The 15435-nt window shown below is 39.8% G+C and overlaps 1 protein-coding gene across 5 annotated transcripts in view; it reads left to right on the top strand.

The window, feature by feature from the left end:
• The window catches only part of USP34 (ubiquitin specific peptidase 34), a 133421-nt gene that overhangs the window by 85875 nt on the left and 32111 nt on the right, over positions 1 to 15435 (top strand). For all 5 annotated transcript variants that reach the window (XM_044429321.1, XM_044429320.1, XM_044429323.1 and 2 more), the window contains 14 exons: positions 1426 to 1589; positions 5176 to 5241; positions 6362 to 6508; positions 6587 to 6643; positions 6766 to 6843; positions 7631 to 7725; positions 7916 to 8088; positions 11018 to 11171; positions 11860 to 11938; positions 12639 to 12692; positions 12800 to 12895; positions 14909 to 14973; positions 15069 to 15144; positions 15231 to 15278. In XM_044429321.1, the coding sequence (XP_044285256.1) occupies positions 1426 to 1589; positions 5176 to 5241; positions 6362 to 6508; positions 6587 to 6643; positions 6766 to 6843; positions 7631 to 7725; positions 7916 to 8088; positions 11018 to 11171; positions 11860 to 11938; positions 12639 to 12692; positions 12800 to 12895; positions 14909 to 14973; positions 15069 to 15144; positions 15231 to 15278 (1352 nt within the window). The remainder of the gene's footprint in view (positions 1 to 1425; positions 1590 to 5175; positions 5242 to 6361; positions 6509 to 6586; positions 6644 to 6765; positions 6844 to 7630; positions 7726 to 7915; positions 8089 to 11017; positions 11172 to 11859; positions 11939 to 12638; positions 12693 to 12799; positions 12896 to 14908; positions 14974 to 15068; positions 15145 to 15230; positions 15279 to 15435) is intronic.

Raw genomic sequence — 15435 nt, 5'->3', positions numbered from 1 at the left:
AAAATATGCAGTACTTGTTTACTGTTTGTAAGAACCTATCTATCGTTGAACCTTTTTAACAAGCAGAAATTAGTACAATGCTTCAGCAGAGATAACATTTCCTCTTAGGTCAATTCAGAGTGATGCTATTAATTTTTTATGCCCTGAATAGTTTAGATTAAGGTTATGTTGAAAGATTAAATCCAGGCAAGTATATGGGAGGAGGCAAAGGTTATCTCTGGGGACTTTTCTCCAGGTTCTCTTCCCCACTAAATTAGAAGGGTCTAATAAAGAGAGCCCCTTTTCAGTAGTGGCACCTGTTTGTTGAACGCTCTTCCTGGAGAGGCTTACCTGGTCTTTTTGACACCAGGTGAAGGTCTTTCAGTTTTCCATGCTTTTATTCTTTCATCAGTTGTTCCCTTTTAAAAATAAACAAAAAAATTCAAAATATTCTAAGATCTGTGTAGTTCTGCTAGCTTTTACTTCTTTATTTTCCTCTAGTTTAGCTATATGTAAACCTTTTTAATGACTTTTACACGGTTAACGCTATGTTATTTTATGGTTTTGAGTCTCATTTTCTGAACTGCCCTACTGGGTATACTAATCTAACAAAAAATAACATTAACTTCTGCTTTTATCTATTTCCCCTTTGTGAGAGGACTCAACTGCAGTTTCTTAATGATTATATTTTGATAAACAAATTGTATTTCTTATGTACTCTTATTTTATACCCTGTTGCAATGCTGGTTCAATACGCTTGCCTTGATGAAGATTTCTACGTGTTAGATTGGCACAGGCTCATCCGGAGAAATAAGTTATAATTGACAGAAGGAAACCAATACCAGAACCTATTTGGTTTCTGTTTCAGTGGTTTATTTTGACTCATTACATGTACCTGACATGCTGTTGCAAAACCATAACATTGGATTTTCACTTCCAGCATACTGATTCCTTCTTTACGTAGTGGATCACACTAAAAGTTGCATAGCTGTTCATAGTGTTGCACTCTTAAAAGTAATATGGTGCTAATGTTTGCTACCCTTCAATTCGAGCCCTTTGCTTCTTTTCAAGACAGTAAATCTATCCTTCCTTCCTTCACTTCCAGGAAACAATTCAGAGTGTAGCTCTTGTACACTGCCTTCAGAAGCCCTGTCCTGCATATTCTCTTTTAAAGAGGAGCTAGGTTCTGGAGGCAGTTTATGAGAACTGATCCCTCCAGGATTTCTGAAAGAGGTGTGGGTTGGGGGAGATGATTCTGTGCGGTACTTTCAGAACATAATCCCAGGCAAAGGATGTGAAAGCTTTTCCTTTGTCCCTCCTGAGAAGGAAGAATAGGAGCTCACAGGTTACCTGTGGCCATTCTTCCTCATCACCCATAGTGAAGCAAATGGTGAGCTGCAAGCCTCCAGTCAGAAAAAAAAATACTGCTGTCGTCCTGTTTTCCAGCCTCCCATGCACCTTACAAGTGGGATTATTGGCCGCATGATGACGTCAGAGCTGAATGCCGGTTTGTAGGACTTACCAATCTTGGAGCAACTTGTTACTTGGCATCAACTATTCAGCAACTGTATATGATACCAGAAGCCAGACAAGCCATCTTTACAGCAAAGGTATAATGTTTCTGCTTTAATTTCACCATAGAATGGTGAGTGGAAAAAATTAAGAAAGGGGCCACATTAAATTTATCTATATAGGGGCAAGGGTATGATAGTAAAAGCTTTAGTGTTACAAAATTTTTATTTTTCTGTCAAAATATTCCTTGGTCTCCAGTTGTTAAAAATAGAATTTTGGCCAAATTTTTTTTTGGAGAAGTTTCCCCATTGAAGTCCGGGCCCAATTCAAGGTGTTGGTAATGACCTATAAAGCCCTAAACGGCTTGGGTCCTGGTTACCTGAAGGAGCGCTTACATCCATATTTGCCCAGTCGCCCCCTGAGATCGGCGGGAGAGGCCCTTCTCCGGGAGCCCTCCGTGAGAGAAATTAGGAGGGTGGCTACTCGGAGAAGGGCTTTCTCAGCGGTGGCGCCTAAGTTATGGAATGCGCTCCCCAGAGAGGTCCGCCTGGCGCCGTCGTTATTTGTTTTTCGGCGCCAGGCTAAGACCTTTTTATTTAAGCAACATTTTAAATGCTAAATACAATTGAATTTTATCTGGCCAGGGCGGCTTATTTTATAATGTGAGTTTTAATTAAGATTATTTTATATGGATTTTAACTTGTTTTATCTATGTTGTAAGCCGCCCCGAGGCTTCGGCGAATGGGGCGGCATAAAAATGTTTTAATAAATAATAAATAAATAAATAAATAAATATAGCTGGGAATAATATAAGGTTAAGATTTATAATAGTGTAAAATATAAACCTGCTTCAAAAGGTGGATTGGCAGTTCCCAATTTAATAAAATGCTATCAAGATTTTCAGATAGTGCAGGTTGTTAAACTTATAAAAATAAATAATGCCCTGATTAGGCTGAGTTAGAAGGTTCTGCGGATACTGACTTTGTAGATCCAAAAATGCTTTTAAAGGCAGTGCACAGATGGCATTGGTGCCCCACAAAATTAATAATCAACTATTAGATATGTGCTGGAGAAACTGTGGTTTAAGGGGTTCACCATTACTAAGATTACTACTACTATTACTTCAACTTGTTATTATTAATAACAACTGGTTATTTTGTCAAAAATCTGATCTTTTTGGCATGAAGGAATAGAGTGGTTGAATAAACTTAAACAACAAAAAGTAACTCCTAATGCAACTCACTCTTTTTCACTGTTTACTGGGGAGAATGAAGGGCTGAATTGTAAAGAACAATTGGCAATATTTTTGGAAGTTAGAAGAGCTGAGATTGTAAGATGCTTCGGAAAGATGCTTTCATTTGGAAATTTATTTAATATTTGATTAATTAATCAATTAGTTTCTATGCAACCCAACAGCCAAAACTTTCTGGGCAGTTTACAATAATAAGTAGAGTATGGACAGTGCTATTGATACAAAAGCTGATAAAGACAGTGGCAATGATAGAAAAGCTAACCACCTGCTTTTGTTTGACTAGAGGGGGAATAAAGATAATTTTGTTAGAATTTGGCATCCATTCTTTAACTATTTCCAAGCGTTTGATGGAGTGGATGAACCTCCAGCTTATCACCTTGATTTCTGGACTAGTAGGTTTTAATAGCACAGAAGCAGACCATTTAATAATTGATTATATTAATTGTTTTATTGCCAGTATTAATAATGCTACTATATCTAAAAATAAAAAGCAAAACAAAACCCTGATAGCATAGTGAGTAACTAGATTAGAAAAATGGTTGGCTGTTGTGGTTTAATGTCCTCAAGCGATACAACTCTGTGATGGAGCACAGACTTTGCATGATGAACGCTCCTCTGCTTAAAAGTAACTCAGAATTGGATCTAGGAAAAACGTTTACCTACCTGCGATTCTGGATTGCTACTACAAATCAGAGTAGATAGTACTCCTCTTTCAAAACCTGCCCATCTGAATTCAGTATTGTAATGGTGGCACTGATCTCATTGTAACCAGGCCAATGTTTGGAAGCCAGAAAGGAAGTGGCAGTGTGTTTTCTGAAAGTGTGGATTGTACCAGAACATTTTTAACTACATAAGCAAAATAGCTTTTCTTCTAAAATAGATTTTTGATTTATTGATACTCCCTTTTCCTCACCTTCAGTTAAGTAGTTCTTTTGCTAACTCAGTTTATTGTTTCATAAATTTTAGGTATGATTTTTGGAACATTTCAATTCCAGTTACAGTGCCATGCAAAAGTATTCACCTCAGTTTGATTTTTCCACATTTTGTTATTGACCTTGTTGCCTCTTGATGTACATAGAAACAGAGTTGAGTCAAAAGGGGGGTCTCCCGGGCCATCTAGTCTGACCCCCAAGGTATAAAGTATTTTAATTGTGGCACAAAAGTAAACAAGCTTTCATTCCTTGGTTACATAGTCAACCCCTTTGCTCTGACATGCCTAAATAAGCTCTGGTGCAACCCACTGCCTCCAGAATACTGTAAACAGAATTGAGTCCATGTGTGCGCAGTTCCCATGCCACATGATCTCAGATTAAGTACTCTTGTTTCTGGAAAGCTCTGGAGTTTGTTGGAGAGCATATCCAGCATAAACAAGCACCATGAAGACCAAGGAGCTCTCAGCTATTTGTTGTAAACCACTCATGGGCACTATCGAAATGAAATAATAATAATAATAATCAAAAAATGTTATTATGCACATCCCTTGAAGCACGATTACATTCATTCTTATACAATGAAAAGAAAAAGGCTCAGCCACAGCTGTGCCAAGAGAGGGTTGTCCGTCAGATTTCAGTGACCAGGTTGGGAGTGCATTAGTCAGAAAAGCAAGCAAGAGGCCCATGGTGACTCTCCAGCTGAGATGGAAAAACCACCCATGGGAAAGCTGTCACCCACAAGTTCTACAAAACTGCACATCATGGAAGACTCCGAAGCAGAAAAAGCCATTGCTGAAACAGACCCATATCAAAGCCCATTTGGAAATGAGGAAAGGCATGTTGGACTTGATGGCCTTCATGGCCCCTTCCAACTCTGTGACTTCTATGTGGGAGGCACAGCAAATGTAGGTGAAAAAGGTTCTCTGAGGAATTTCTGAGGACCTGGAACTGAAGTAGAGGTTCCCCTTCAAGCAAGACCAGGATCCTAAACGCACAACCAGAGTAACACCGGAGTGCTTTAGAAACAAGGGCCTGAACGTCTTAGAATGACCCAGTCAAAGTACAGACCTCAGTCCGACTGTGCATCTGTGGCAAGACGTGAAAGTTACTGTTCAGCAGTGGTCCTATTTCAGCATGATGGAGGGAGAGCATTTTTTCAGAAAGAATGGGCAAACACCAGATATGCAAAGCTAGGCTTACCGAAGAAGACTTACAGTTGTAATTACACCTTGCCAAAGGCACTAAAATTTTTGCCCACTCACAGTATTGAGTATCTTGTGAACATCAAGCAGTAACCGTTAAATCCATTTCAGTTCCACGTTGTAACAAAAAAAAATGTGAAAGCAGGGATGGTGTTGGGTTCTTCTGCAAGGCAACTATACATTATGAAATTCCCTAATCATATATTTTCCTCCAATATTGTATACTGCATATGCAGCATGCAAACTTTAGCAAACCAAGTAACCACCTTCTCCATTTCTCACCTTCCGTTTTTAAAAGTACTCTGAGGATATGAAGCACAAAACCACCCTCTTAGAACTTCAGAAGATGTTTACGCATTTAATGGTAAGTTTGGGGAAGCTCTTGAGAAGTTCCATGCTTATAGTAGCTTACCTGTAAGAGATCCATAATAGTTCATGAGACCTGGAAAGATACCAAGGTTTTCCTTACTTGTGGCCTTCCAGGAGTGCTTGCAGGAGTGCTTTCCTCTCCATCCACCAGCTTGGAGATTCCTTGAAGAGATGTTGAGGCAGGGCTTGACTAAGAACCCTGTCTTAATTCTTTCCAAATCCTGTCCTTCTCCCGCCTCCATAGTGAGGATTCTGTGTGTAGTCTCCTGTATTTGTTTAACTGGTTCAGTTCAGTCAGACGAGGTGTCCCTTGCGTGCATGCTAGGCAGAGAACCAAAATAGTAGCAGTGTAGCAGTAGGAAATGCTGAACTGTGTTAGGTCAAGCTTTCTCTTGGTCCACAGTTGTGACCCAAAGAAAGTTCATGCGAAGGGACATGTTGGCCATGGTGGGTGCTTCTCCTCTACCTTACATTAGGGCTGAAGCAGCTATAGCTGCTGTTGTGTGAACACCACATAAGAGACAATTGGGCAAAATCAGGATGTGGCTTGTAGCATCCATTCCTGAAGGATTTGAGGTATTTCATTAAGTCGAGTGCTATGGTTACCCGTTCACAGATAAGTATGTGTTCTAATTGTGTGATTCCATCTGTTCCTCAAAGCAGTTATGAATGCAATTGAAAGAATTGGAAATAATACCAAAACACAGTCTCTGAGATAAGAAATGGTAATATTAACCTCAGTCTAAGCTCTAATGCTGACTTCTTACAGCAAAATGGGAACTTGAATAAAACTCTAGGGGAATGTGTTGAGAAACTGCCAGAAGGCCTGTTTGAACCATATTCAAAATTGTTCCCCCCCCCCATCAATTCTAGGAGCCCTACTTTACATAATTTCAGAGCTGGGAAAGTTGTATTACTCCTCATTTTTAAGTTCTAATGATGCTCAGAACTAATCATGATAATCTTGAAGCCTTTAGTACAGATCATAGTTCCACATTGTAACAAATGTTATTTAGTTGTAATGAAGATTGTGTGTATTCTTGGTTTTTAAAAATAAACTTTTTTGCCTTGACCTGATCATTTGTGTATTTGTGTTTTTTTTTTTTTTTAAAAAGGAGAGTGAATGCAAAGCTTACAATCCAAGGCCATTCTGCAAAACCTACACCATGGACAAGCAGCCACTTAATACTGGTGAACAAAAAGACATGACAGAATTCTTTACAGATTTAATAACAAAAATTGAAGAAATGTCTCCAGAATTGGTAAGCTTTAAGTATAAATAAAAAAGGCTTCCAGTATTTTTTTCTTATGTTGACTGAAACCAGTTCATTCATCCACAGAAGAATACCGTGAAAAGCTTATTCGGAGGTGTTATCACAAACAACGTTGTCTCTTTGGTGAGTTGATAATTATATTTCCTGCCCACCCCCTCAGCCCTAAGCTAGCCTTTTTCTTTGCAAATAGTGAGATTAAATTCAGTGACTCCTGATGCTTATTGTTTTTGGCCACTGACATTTAGGACTGTGAACATGTGAGCCAGACTGCTGAAGAGTTCTACACAGTAAGATGCCAGGTAGCAGACATGAAGAATATTTATGTAAGTAGCCCCTGTGCTGACTGCCGCTGTAGGGCTTTCTTAAATGAACAAGGGAAGCAGACCTATCTACAACCAGGTCCTTGGCCATCTCTCTCAGAATGTCTGCTTTGAGTAGCCATGGCTCTTCAGCATCTGTGTCTGGGTTTGGCCTTTCACAGCACTGAGTTCTTTTCCTGAAGATGGTGCCGGGCATTGAATCAGGGGCCTTCAAAATGTCAAGCATGTGCTCTGCCACTGAAAGATGGCCCCTCTCTGTAATAATAAAAACATTTTATTACAGATAGATCATGCTGGCTAAAAATTTAGTTCCTGTACTTTGGCAAGAGTATCTGTTTCTTTCTTGACTTGCAGTGCTCTGCATTTAGGTACTGAAAGATTTGCACTTGATGATGCAGTGGCGGCAGTGGGGCATTTGCTCCCTGTCACTACCCCTATTGCAGATTGATGGGGCATGCATCCAACGTCAGCCTGAAAGCATGGCAGATAGAATTGCACACATTACAAATATTATAATTATTATGTTCTGAAATTATTATAATAATTGTATTCCATAATTAAAATTATTGTAAATATATATCACCAATACATATTAGTGTAATGACAGCCTTGCAATGTGCTGTCTTCCCATGTACAGACTTCACATGTTGCTCCTGAAACTTAGTAACTGAACAGTCTCTTTTTTCCTAAGTTAAAAATGTTTATACTTCTTGTATTAAATTGAGATATAAATGTTTATTATGCTAAAAGATGTTCCATCAGCCCTTTCTTTATCATGTATTATGCATAGGAATCACTTGATGAAGTTACTATAAAAGATACCCTGGAAGGTGACAATATGTATACGTGTTCTCACTGTGGAAAGAAAGTACGAGCTGAAAAAAGGTATTGTTGAGGGAGCACAGCTATGAAGGGGATTTTTGTGTAATTTGGCCGTAAGCTAATTACGTAAGGAGATGCAGATGCCAGGAACAGTGCTTTTGTGCCATAAATGAGTGCTGTTTTCCTTTCTTTTAAAGGAAATACAGCACTAAAAATCATCCCTAAAGGAATTCTTTAATTGTTTTGTCTCTAGGGCATGTTTTAAGAAATTACCTCGCATCTTAAGCTTCAATACAATGAGGTACACTTTTAACATGGTCACTATGATGAAGGAGAAGGTCAACACACACTTCTCATTTCCTTTACGCCTGGACATGACACCTTACACTGAAGATTTTCTCATGGGAAAGAATGACAGGAAAGAAGGTATTTGAGTTTCATTTCTTTCTGGTGTTTTCTGCTAGCCAAACTCTTCCACTTTTGAAAGAAAAAAAAATGTTATATTTGGATCAGGTTAACAGTATAGTTCTTGTCCTGGAAATCAGTTGGGCCTTTCAAGTGGTCATGCCGGTCATTTAAAAAAAGTATATGGGGCTTTCTAAGCAATTGATAGGAATGCATGATAGAGTATTTAGAATTGCTTCCCTACCCTTTATATATAAAGCAGCATTTAAGAAAGTAGAAATCAGGGATAGAACAATACTTCGACTGACAGCCAGTGTGGGACAGTGGTTAAGAGCATGGGACTGGGGCTCAGAAAATGTGGTTCCTAGTCCCCACTCAGTCATGGAGCTCACTAGGTGCCAGTCACAAGCACTCAGCCCAACCTACCTCATAGGGTTGTTGTTGTAAGGATAAGCTTAGGAGGAGGAGAATTATGTATACCATCTTGAGTTCTTTGAAAGGAAAAAGGGGCCCTAAATAAATAAACAGACAAATAAATAAATTCAAAAGAGTCTTAAAATATAAGCTTCGAAGATGAACACTCCTGCTCAAAGTGCAGTGGGCAAAGTCCACCTCAGCTTCTGGATTCCAGAAGATGTTAGACCCATCTTCAAGAACAGCCTGGGGTGCCAGACATTCTGCTTTATGGTCTCTGTGCATAGCACACTTGGCTTGTGCCTGTCTGGATCTTACTCAGGAAATTTATTTAACTGAGGAGTTTTTTCGTGGGAATTTCCAACATGTCCGTAGGGGTTTCCTGCCTTCTGTGGGCTCTTTGTTGGTCATTGTTGTGGTTTCCTCAGGGAAGCATCTCTCTTCCTTTATTGACTGCAGTTCTTTCTCCAACTGCTGATGTTTGTTCATACAATGTCATGTCAGGAGAGAGAACAGTTTTTTCATTGTGGAAAGTCATGTAATGTGGATCGAATTGGAGTCACATATCTCACTAGCTGTCTGAGTTGAGGAGACTGCCACCAAGAAAGCCACCTTCTAAGAAAGGAGGAGTCTTATGTAGTCATTGGTTCAAACAGTTTTGCATAGAGGACAACAGAAAAGGCTCCACGGTGGTACTGGTATCCATAATGATGGAACATTTCCAACCCTGCAGAGGAATTGTTGAAGCAGAGAATGAGAAAAAACAGAAAAAGCATCTATAAGCTGATGGTAGACCAAAATAGCGGGCAGGTAAATATGCAGTGAGGGCATCTTTGCACCCTTGTGGAATGCACAGTTATTGTGGAAAGGCAAATTGCTTTGCTGTGCTGTGGGCAGGTTGTCCAAGCGTAATCTTGCATGTGGCCAGATCTAGCCATCAAATGTGACCCTAATACCATCAAAGGAGATCTGCTCAGGGTGGAAGACAAAGGTAAATTCTGTTTCATAAGCACCTGAGCTGTTAGAACCATGGTTTTCTACCCTGACATGACATTTTTTCCTGTGGTGGTTTCCACATTTCATTTAAACCAAGGCATATTGCTCCCTGCTTGCTTTTCCTGCAGTAGCCTTGCTGAAGAGGTAACTCTTCTTACCTTAGATGTTAGAAGAGTGCTAGCTTTCTACCATTTCAGGTCTGAATTTTCTTCATTCTCCTCATCTATGACTTTGTTATGGAGGTCAAGAGAAGGGCATCCGGGTTTTGTCTCTGAGACTAGCATCTTGGATCATTCAGAGCATTCAGCTCACCTACAAGCTGGCAGGTTTTCCGCCTTCAAGTCATTTGAGAGCACATTCTGTGAGGGGATTAGCAGTCTCTGTCACCTTTGCAGGAGCATCCCTATGGGTGTTTGTCATGCTGCAACTTGGTCTGAGCCGTTATCCTTCATTCTCCATTACGTGCAAGAGCAAATTGCTCCTTTGGTCATACAGTTCTGTCATCAGTTCTTATCATGATGACACTGACCGACCTCCAGTATGGCAGCTTGTTAATTGTTTATATGTTCTTTGAGTGGCCATCTGTGCATTCACAGGACCCATCTACCATATCCACATTGGTGTCTGTGTCTGATTCCGTGCTTTTACCTGGTATTGAGCTGAGGACATGTATACTGTTTAAGGGGCTAAGGACATGAATCAAGGTTGACAGCAAAACAGTCTTCAGTTCCAAGGTTACAAACTCAGTCTCATCAGAGCTGAGGGAAAGTCAGGAACTTGCTATGGACAGTGATAAAGGTTTCCCACCCACCCCCACCCCAAAAAAACCTCTCAGCTGTAGAAGTTTCTCAAAAGATTATGTGTGCAGGCACAAAGAATGCACAGATGATTGCTCAGAGAGCTACAGCGACAAGTAAGCAACCTGTCTTTAGGTAGTTTAGTTGGGATACAAAATCATGATACAGTTTGGCAACACTGTTCCTGTCCTAATGGTAAATGGTTGGTAAATGTTTTCTGAGCGACCAGGTCTTCCTGGGCTTCTAGTGACAAAGCTGGGTCCAAGGTACCTCCAAGTGACACACGCGCTTTTCCAAGATCATGGAGCCTGTAGGGAAGAGATTGCACACCTAGTTCCTGGGCATGGGAACCACCTACCAACAGCGCCTCTGTCTTGTCCAGAGTCAACTTCAGTGTATTGGCTGTCATCCAGTCCATTACCAAGTCCCTCAGAGAATGATGTATGGACTTTTTTGCTAATTGATGTAGAAAATGCTGACTGAAAGACTAACCAGCCTGTGACATCCTCCTTTGTGCACAGCTGCTCATTCAGGAGTCCTCTTCCTCCGAGTTGCACAATACTTGCTCCAGAACAAAAACTGCATCTGACTAATCCCAAGTGTAAGAGAGGTGCTTGTTGGTGCCTGAGGACTGTGGCACGTTAGCAATATATTTGCCTTCTGTCCTCCCTGGAAGTATGTTGCATATGGTCTGTTCTGAGGATTGAAAGGATGAGTTGCTAAATGTTCTAAATTTTTTTAAGGCTTCAAGGATGATGGTGATACTTCAAAGGAGACCAGGAGTTACGAGTATGATTTGATAGGTGTAACTGTCCATACAGGAACAGCAGATGGGGGCCACTACTACAGTTTTATCCGAGATATTGTTAACCCTCATGCTTACAAAAACAATAAGTGGTGAGTAGCAAATGTTTTAATTTTTAAATCATGGTTTGGTGGCAAGCCATAGTCTGTGAATTCAGATGTCCCAGCAAATCATTGTTAAGACAAACCAGGACATGGTGCAGGAAACCTGTATGTGAAAGGGGAAAGACAGATACCAAATATTATCACCAAATAATAATTCGGTGGTATATTTGAAGTGAGCCATAATCTGTTTTGAGTAGCCTTTTATTTTTGTCACTTGAATAATCCTATTATATGTTTTCTAATTTAGATTTCAACTTTATTAGATGCATCAGGTATCTGATTCTCCTGGATTTTATTTATTTGGCTAAAATGTGTCCTCTTCTTTAATAAGTGAGAATTTGGTTTGCTTATATGGTTATTTTCTTTGCTATCTAAGTACAAGGGCAAGAACTCTGCTGGGTTACAAGCATAGGGTATAACCCAAGTGCCAGCCAGTGCTAATGATGTTGCATTAGCATAAGACAGTGTTCACACAAGGTAACTAGTGTTTACCAGGGCAGTAGGGAAGAACAATTTGCTGTCCTAGAAAATGCCACTTAGCTTGCACAGACACTGATCAGTGTCTTTAGTCCTACAGCATAGTTGGGTACTATCCATGATACTCCCTTCTGGAGTAAAAGTCTTTGTCTAGTGTAAATCAGTCCAGTAACCCAAGTAAACATTTTATGATCTTTAGGTATCTTTTTAATGACGCTGAAGTAAAACCATTTGATTCTGCTCAGTTGGCTTCTGAATGCTTTGGTGGAGAAATGACTGTGAGTTTTATTCTGTATCTTATTTTATAATGTTAAAAAGCATGATTTGTTAGTACTACTTTTATAGTGTGTACAGTTTTATTCTTTCAAGCATTATAGTGCTGTAGCACACAGCTCATTTCAGTAAGGAGTGAGAGACTGAGCAAGTCTTTGAATGTTCAAGTGTTGGTTTAGTCTTGTGCTGGGCAACCAGTTTTGCAAGCTGCAGACAATGTGATTCCCTTGGGCCCCCTTGTCTTTCCTTAAAAAATGCAGAAATGGAAGTTCCAATTCATAATTGTCAGATGCCATCCTGGCCGATATTTGCCGATTTTTTTGCCTTGCCTTTTGACACAAGTAGGCATAGCTAGGCTAGGTACGTGTATTATTTTACATATTTTTATTTTAACTCAGGTGGCTAGCTTATTTCCATACATTACTGTCACAGCAATTTATAGCAATAATAGTTTGCGGAATGTTACAACCCCTTGTTATTTCCAAACAATTAGGCTAAATTGCCACTTAGTAAATTACCACTAAATTACCAGTGATAAAAGATATTGCAGTGAAAAATTATACACTACCCATTGAAGAAGAGTTAAATTATTTCTGAGCTAAGGTTTGTGCTTACGAAATAGGACTGGATCTCGCACAGGTATTGAAATGTAACAAAGTATTAGAAAATAGGTCCTTCTTAATCTTTCTTTTTCCTTTTTGCCAGACAAAAACCTATGATTCTGTCACGGATAAATTTATGGATTTCTCCTTTGAAAAGGTATTCCATTTTATCTTTCAGTTTAGAAACTTAATGCATCTCAGTGTTTTCCTGCTTTCTGTTTTGAAATAATGTGGGAATAAGCATTTCTTCTTTGCTTTCTTCAGACACATAGTGCGTACATGCTCTTTTACAAAAGGATGGAGCCAGAAGAAGAAAATGGCAGAGACTACAAATTCGATGTTTCATCTGAGTTGCTAGAGGTATGTATGGCTTTTCCTTGAAATGCAGTAGAAACTTCTGTGGATTCTAGTTCAGGTTACTTGCATAATTGGTCAACTCAACGCAAATTGTATTAACTTTTTTCAAAGCTTTGTGAAGTACAGCAGTACTCTGGACCTCTTAAATTTTTAGTAATCTTTCTCTGCACAGTATGCCGTTTTGATTTGGCTTCAGAGATGGATGAAACAGGATGTAAACAAATTGGTGGGTCATAGTACATTGCTGGCTGCTCCAATTCAGATTGTCCAGTGGAATGTGTTTGGAAACAGGTTAACCTATTACCATTGCATTCTGATCAGTGAGATTTCATTATGCTAATAGAAAATAGATGAAGATTCACCTCAGAAGATCCCAAAAGATGGATGGTTTGTTTATAATGGTCCATACTTTATTCATTGAATTTAAATTGGGGTTAGCACAAGAGTCTGGACAGTCATAGGACTTTTTTGGAGACCCAGTTATGAAATTGGGAAAGAGCTCCAACCTTGTAACTGGACATGCTGGTGTTTCTGGCAGTGCCTCAGCCTCTTTTCCTTGGACTTGGCTGTCTTAAGTGATTTGCTGGTCAAGGAAAGAGTAGACAAGTCTGCATGTCTACACCTCTTCTGTCCTACGTGGGATGCCCAAGAGGGTTATGGGGCATTTCATTAACTAATAAGGGGTAACGCATGGATGGGACATAATGGAACTGACATTTCTGAGATGCATACATAAAAAGCATGTCCAAAAGTATTCTGATTGCCCGGTCTTTGAAAACTTTGGTTTAGATAAGAAGTTGGGAAAAGACCATAACTGCTTGGTAGAGTGCAAGGGTGAGAGTCTCCTAACATTGCGAAGAAGTTTCCCTTCTGCACGCCCATTCCTGCAGCTGCTTGTGCTCTCAGAACAAATGTGCTCCAGAAGATCCCCCAGTCCTCTGAAGCAGACCGGAGAGCTGCAAGGGGAAAGGATGGATGCCCTTTTATGGAAGAACAGGCATGATTGCCCACAGCCCATACTTTGTATGCAGAAGGGATATATTTCAGCCTTTGGTCTCACTGATTAGAGACACTTTGGCAGCAATTCTGAGAGAAGCTTCTGCCTAAAACATTGGAAAACTGTTGCCAGTCAGGGTGGACAATGCCAGGCTAGAAGTATTAATGGTTCAACTCATTCTAACGCCATGCCAACAGCTTGTCAAGAGTTATTTAACCCAAGATGAGCCATGGTGCCTTTGGGCAGCAGGTTGCATATACAAGTTCCACCCAGCAAGTTGTCATATTATGCAAACCCAGCAAGCACTGGCCATGTGAAGGTTGATTCATGATAACCCCTCCCATGCTGGTTGCCTATCCAAAATAGCCTCTGCTTGTGAAAAGCCTCAGTATATGGCAGCTTGCTAAATTTTCAGTGTTACAGCTTGGATTCTAAGATAACCTAAGGCAGTGTATAGTATAAACGTTGGCACTGCCACCCAGCCATTCCTCACAGAAAGCCTTTGCTTTGGGGATCCTCCTGAACAATTGAGGGTGTGGTTTGGGGGATGGGAGTAGAATGCAATGCTTTCTGCAAAAATGCATCAATTAACACAACACCCAGGCATCTGAATCTAATGTTTTCCATCAGAAATAAAAGATATCATGGCATAGTAAAAGAAGTAGCGAAAACAGCGTGTGAGTTGCATATTGGGAAAATGAGCAGGATTAAAAGACACCCCCTTTTTATACTAGGTTTTTCTCCAGCAACCTCCTCCTGTATTGTCACTATCATTTTCATCACCGTAACAGCCCTGTGGGGTGGGATAAGCTGAGAATCCTTGGCCCAAGATCACCCAGTGAGCTTCATGGTTAAACAGAGATTTGGAACTGTATCTTAACTGACATTGAACTCACCAACACTACACCTCAGCTAACCTTGACCCAAAGTATTAAATTAAGACATCAGGAAGGTTTCGAATTGCATATATGACTCAGAAAATAAGCAGCTTTTATTTCGTTTTTCATCCTTTTCTTTAGTGGATATGGCATGATAACATGCAGTTTCTTCAAGACAAGAATATTTTTGAGCATACATATTTCGGGTAAGATTTACTTAACCCCTGCTGAGTTTTTTTTCAAGCAAGCATCATCCATATTTTAAGATACATTTTAAGTGACCATGTATATCTGGCTCTAGGTTCATGTGGCAGTTGTGTAGCAGCATTCCCAGCACCTTACCAGATCCAAAAGCAGTTTCTCTGATGACAGCCAAGGTAGCATTCCTTGATATTGTATTAAATATACACACACTTCAGTGGTTGTTCAGGATTCTTTGTGACTGTCAATTATTGTCTTACAGTTAAGCACTTCTTTTGTCCTGGAAACATTTATCCATTCAAAAGAAAAGGTATGTTGCGTTGCATGTGACTTTAACACTCATGTCATGATAGTAAAATTGTTTATGATCAATGGCTGTCCTTTTTATGGAAAGCAAAACCAAACTGAATTTATAATCCTTAATTCACCTCAAATTGTCTACTGATGCAGTCGTCAAATGTATGTGT

The sequence above is a fragment of the Varanus komodoensis genome, unplaced genomic scaffold (assembly GCF_004798865.1).
Source record: "Varanus komodoensis strain SLA01 unplaced genomic scaffold, ASM479886v1 scaffold2, whole genome shotgun sequence".
Classification (NCBI taxonomy): Eukaryota; Metazoa; Chordata; class Lepidosauria; order Squamata; family Varanidae; genus Varanus; species Varanus komodoensis.
The sequence above is the reverse complement of the archived record's forward strand: the minus strand, read 5'-3'. Positions and strand labels throughout refer to the sequence as shown.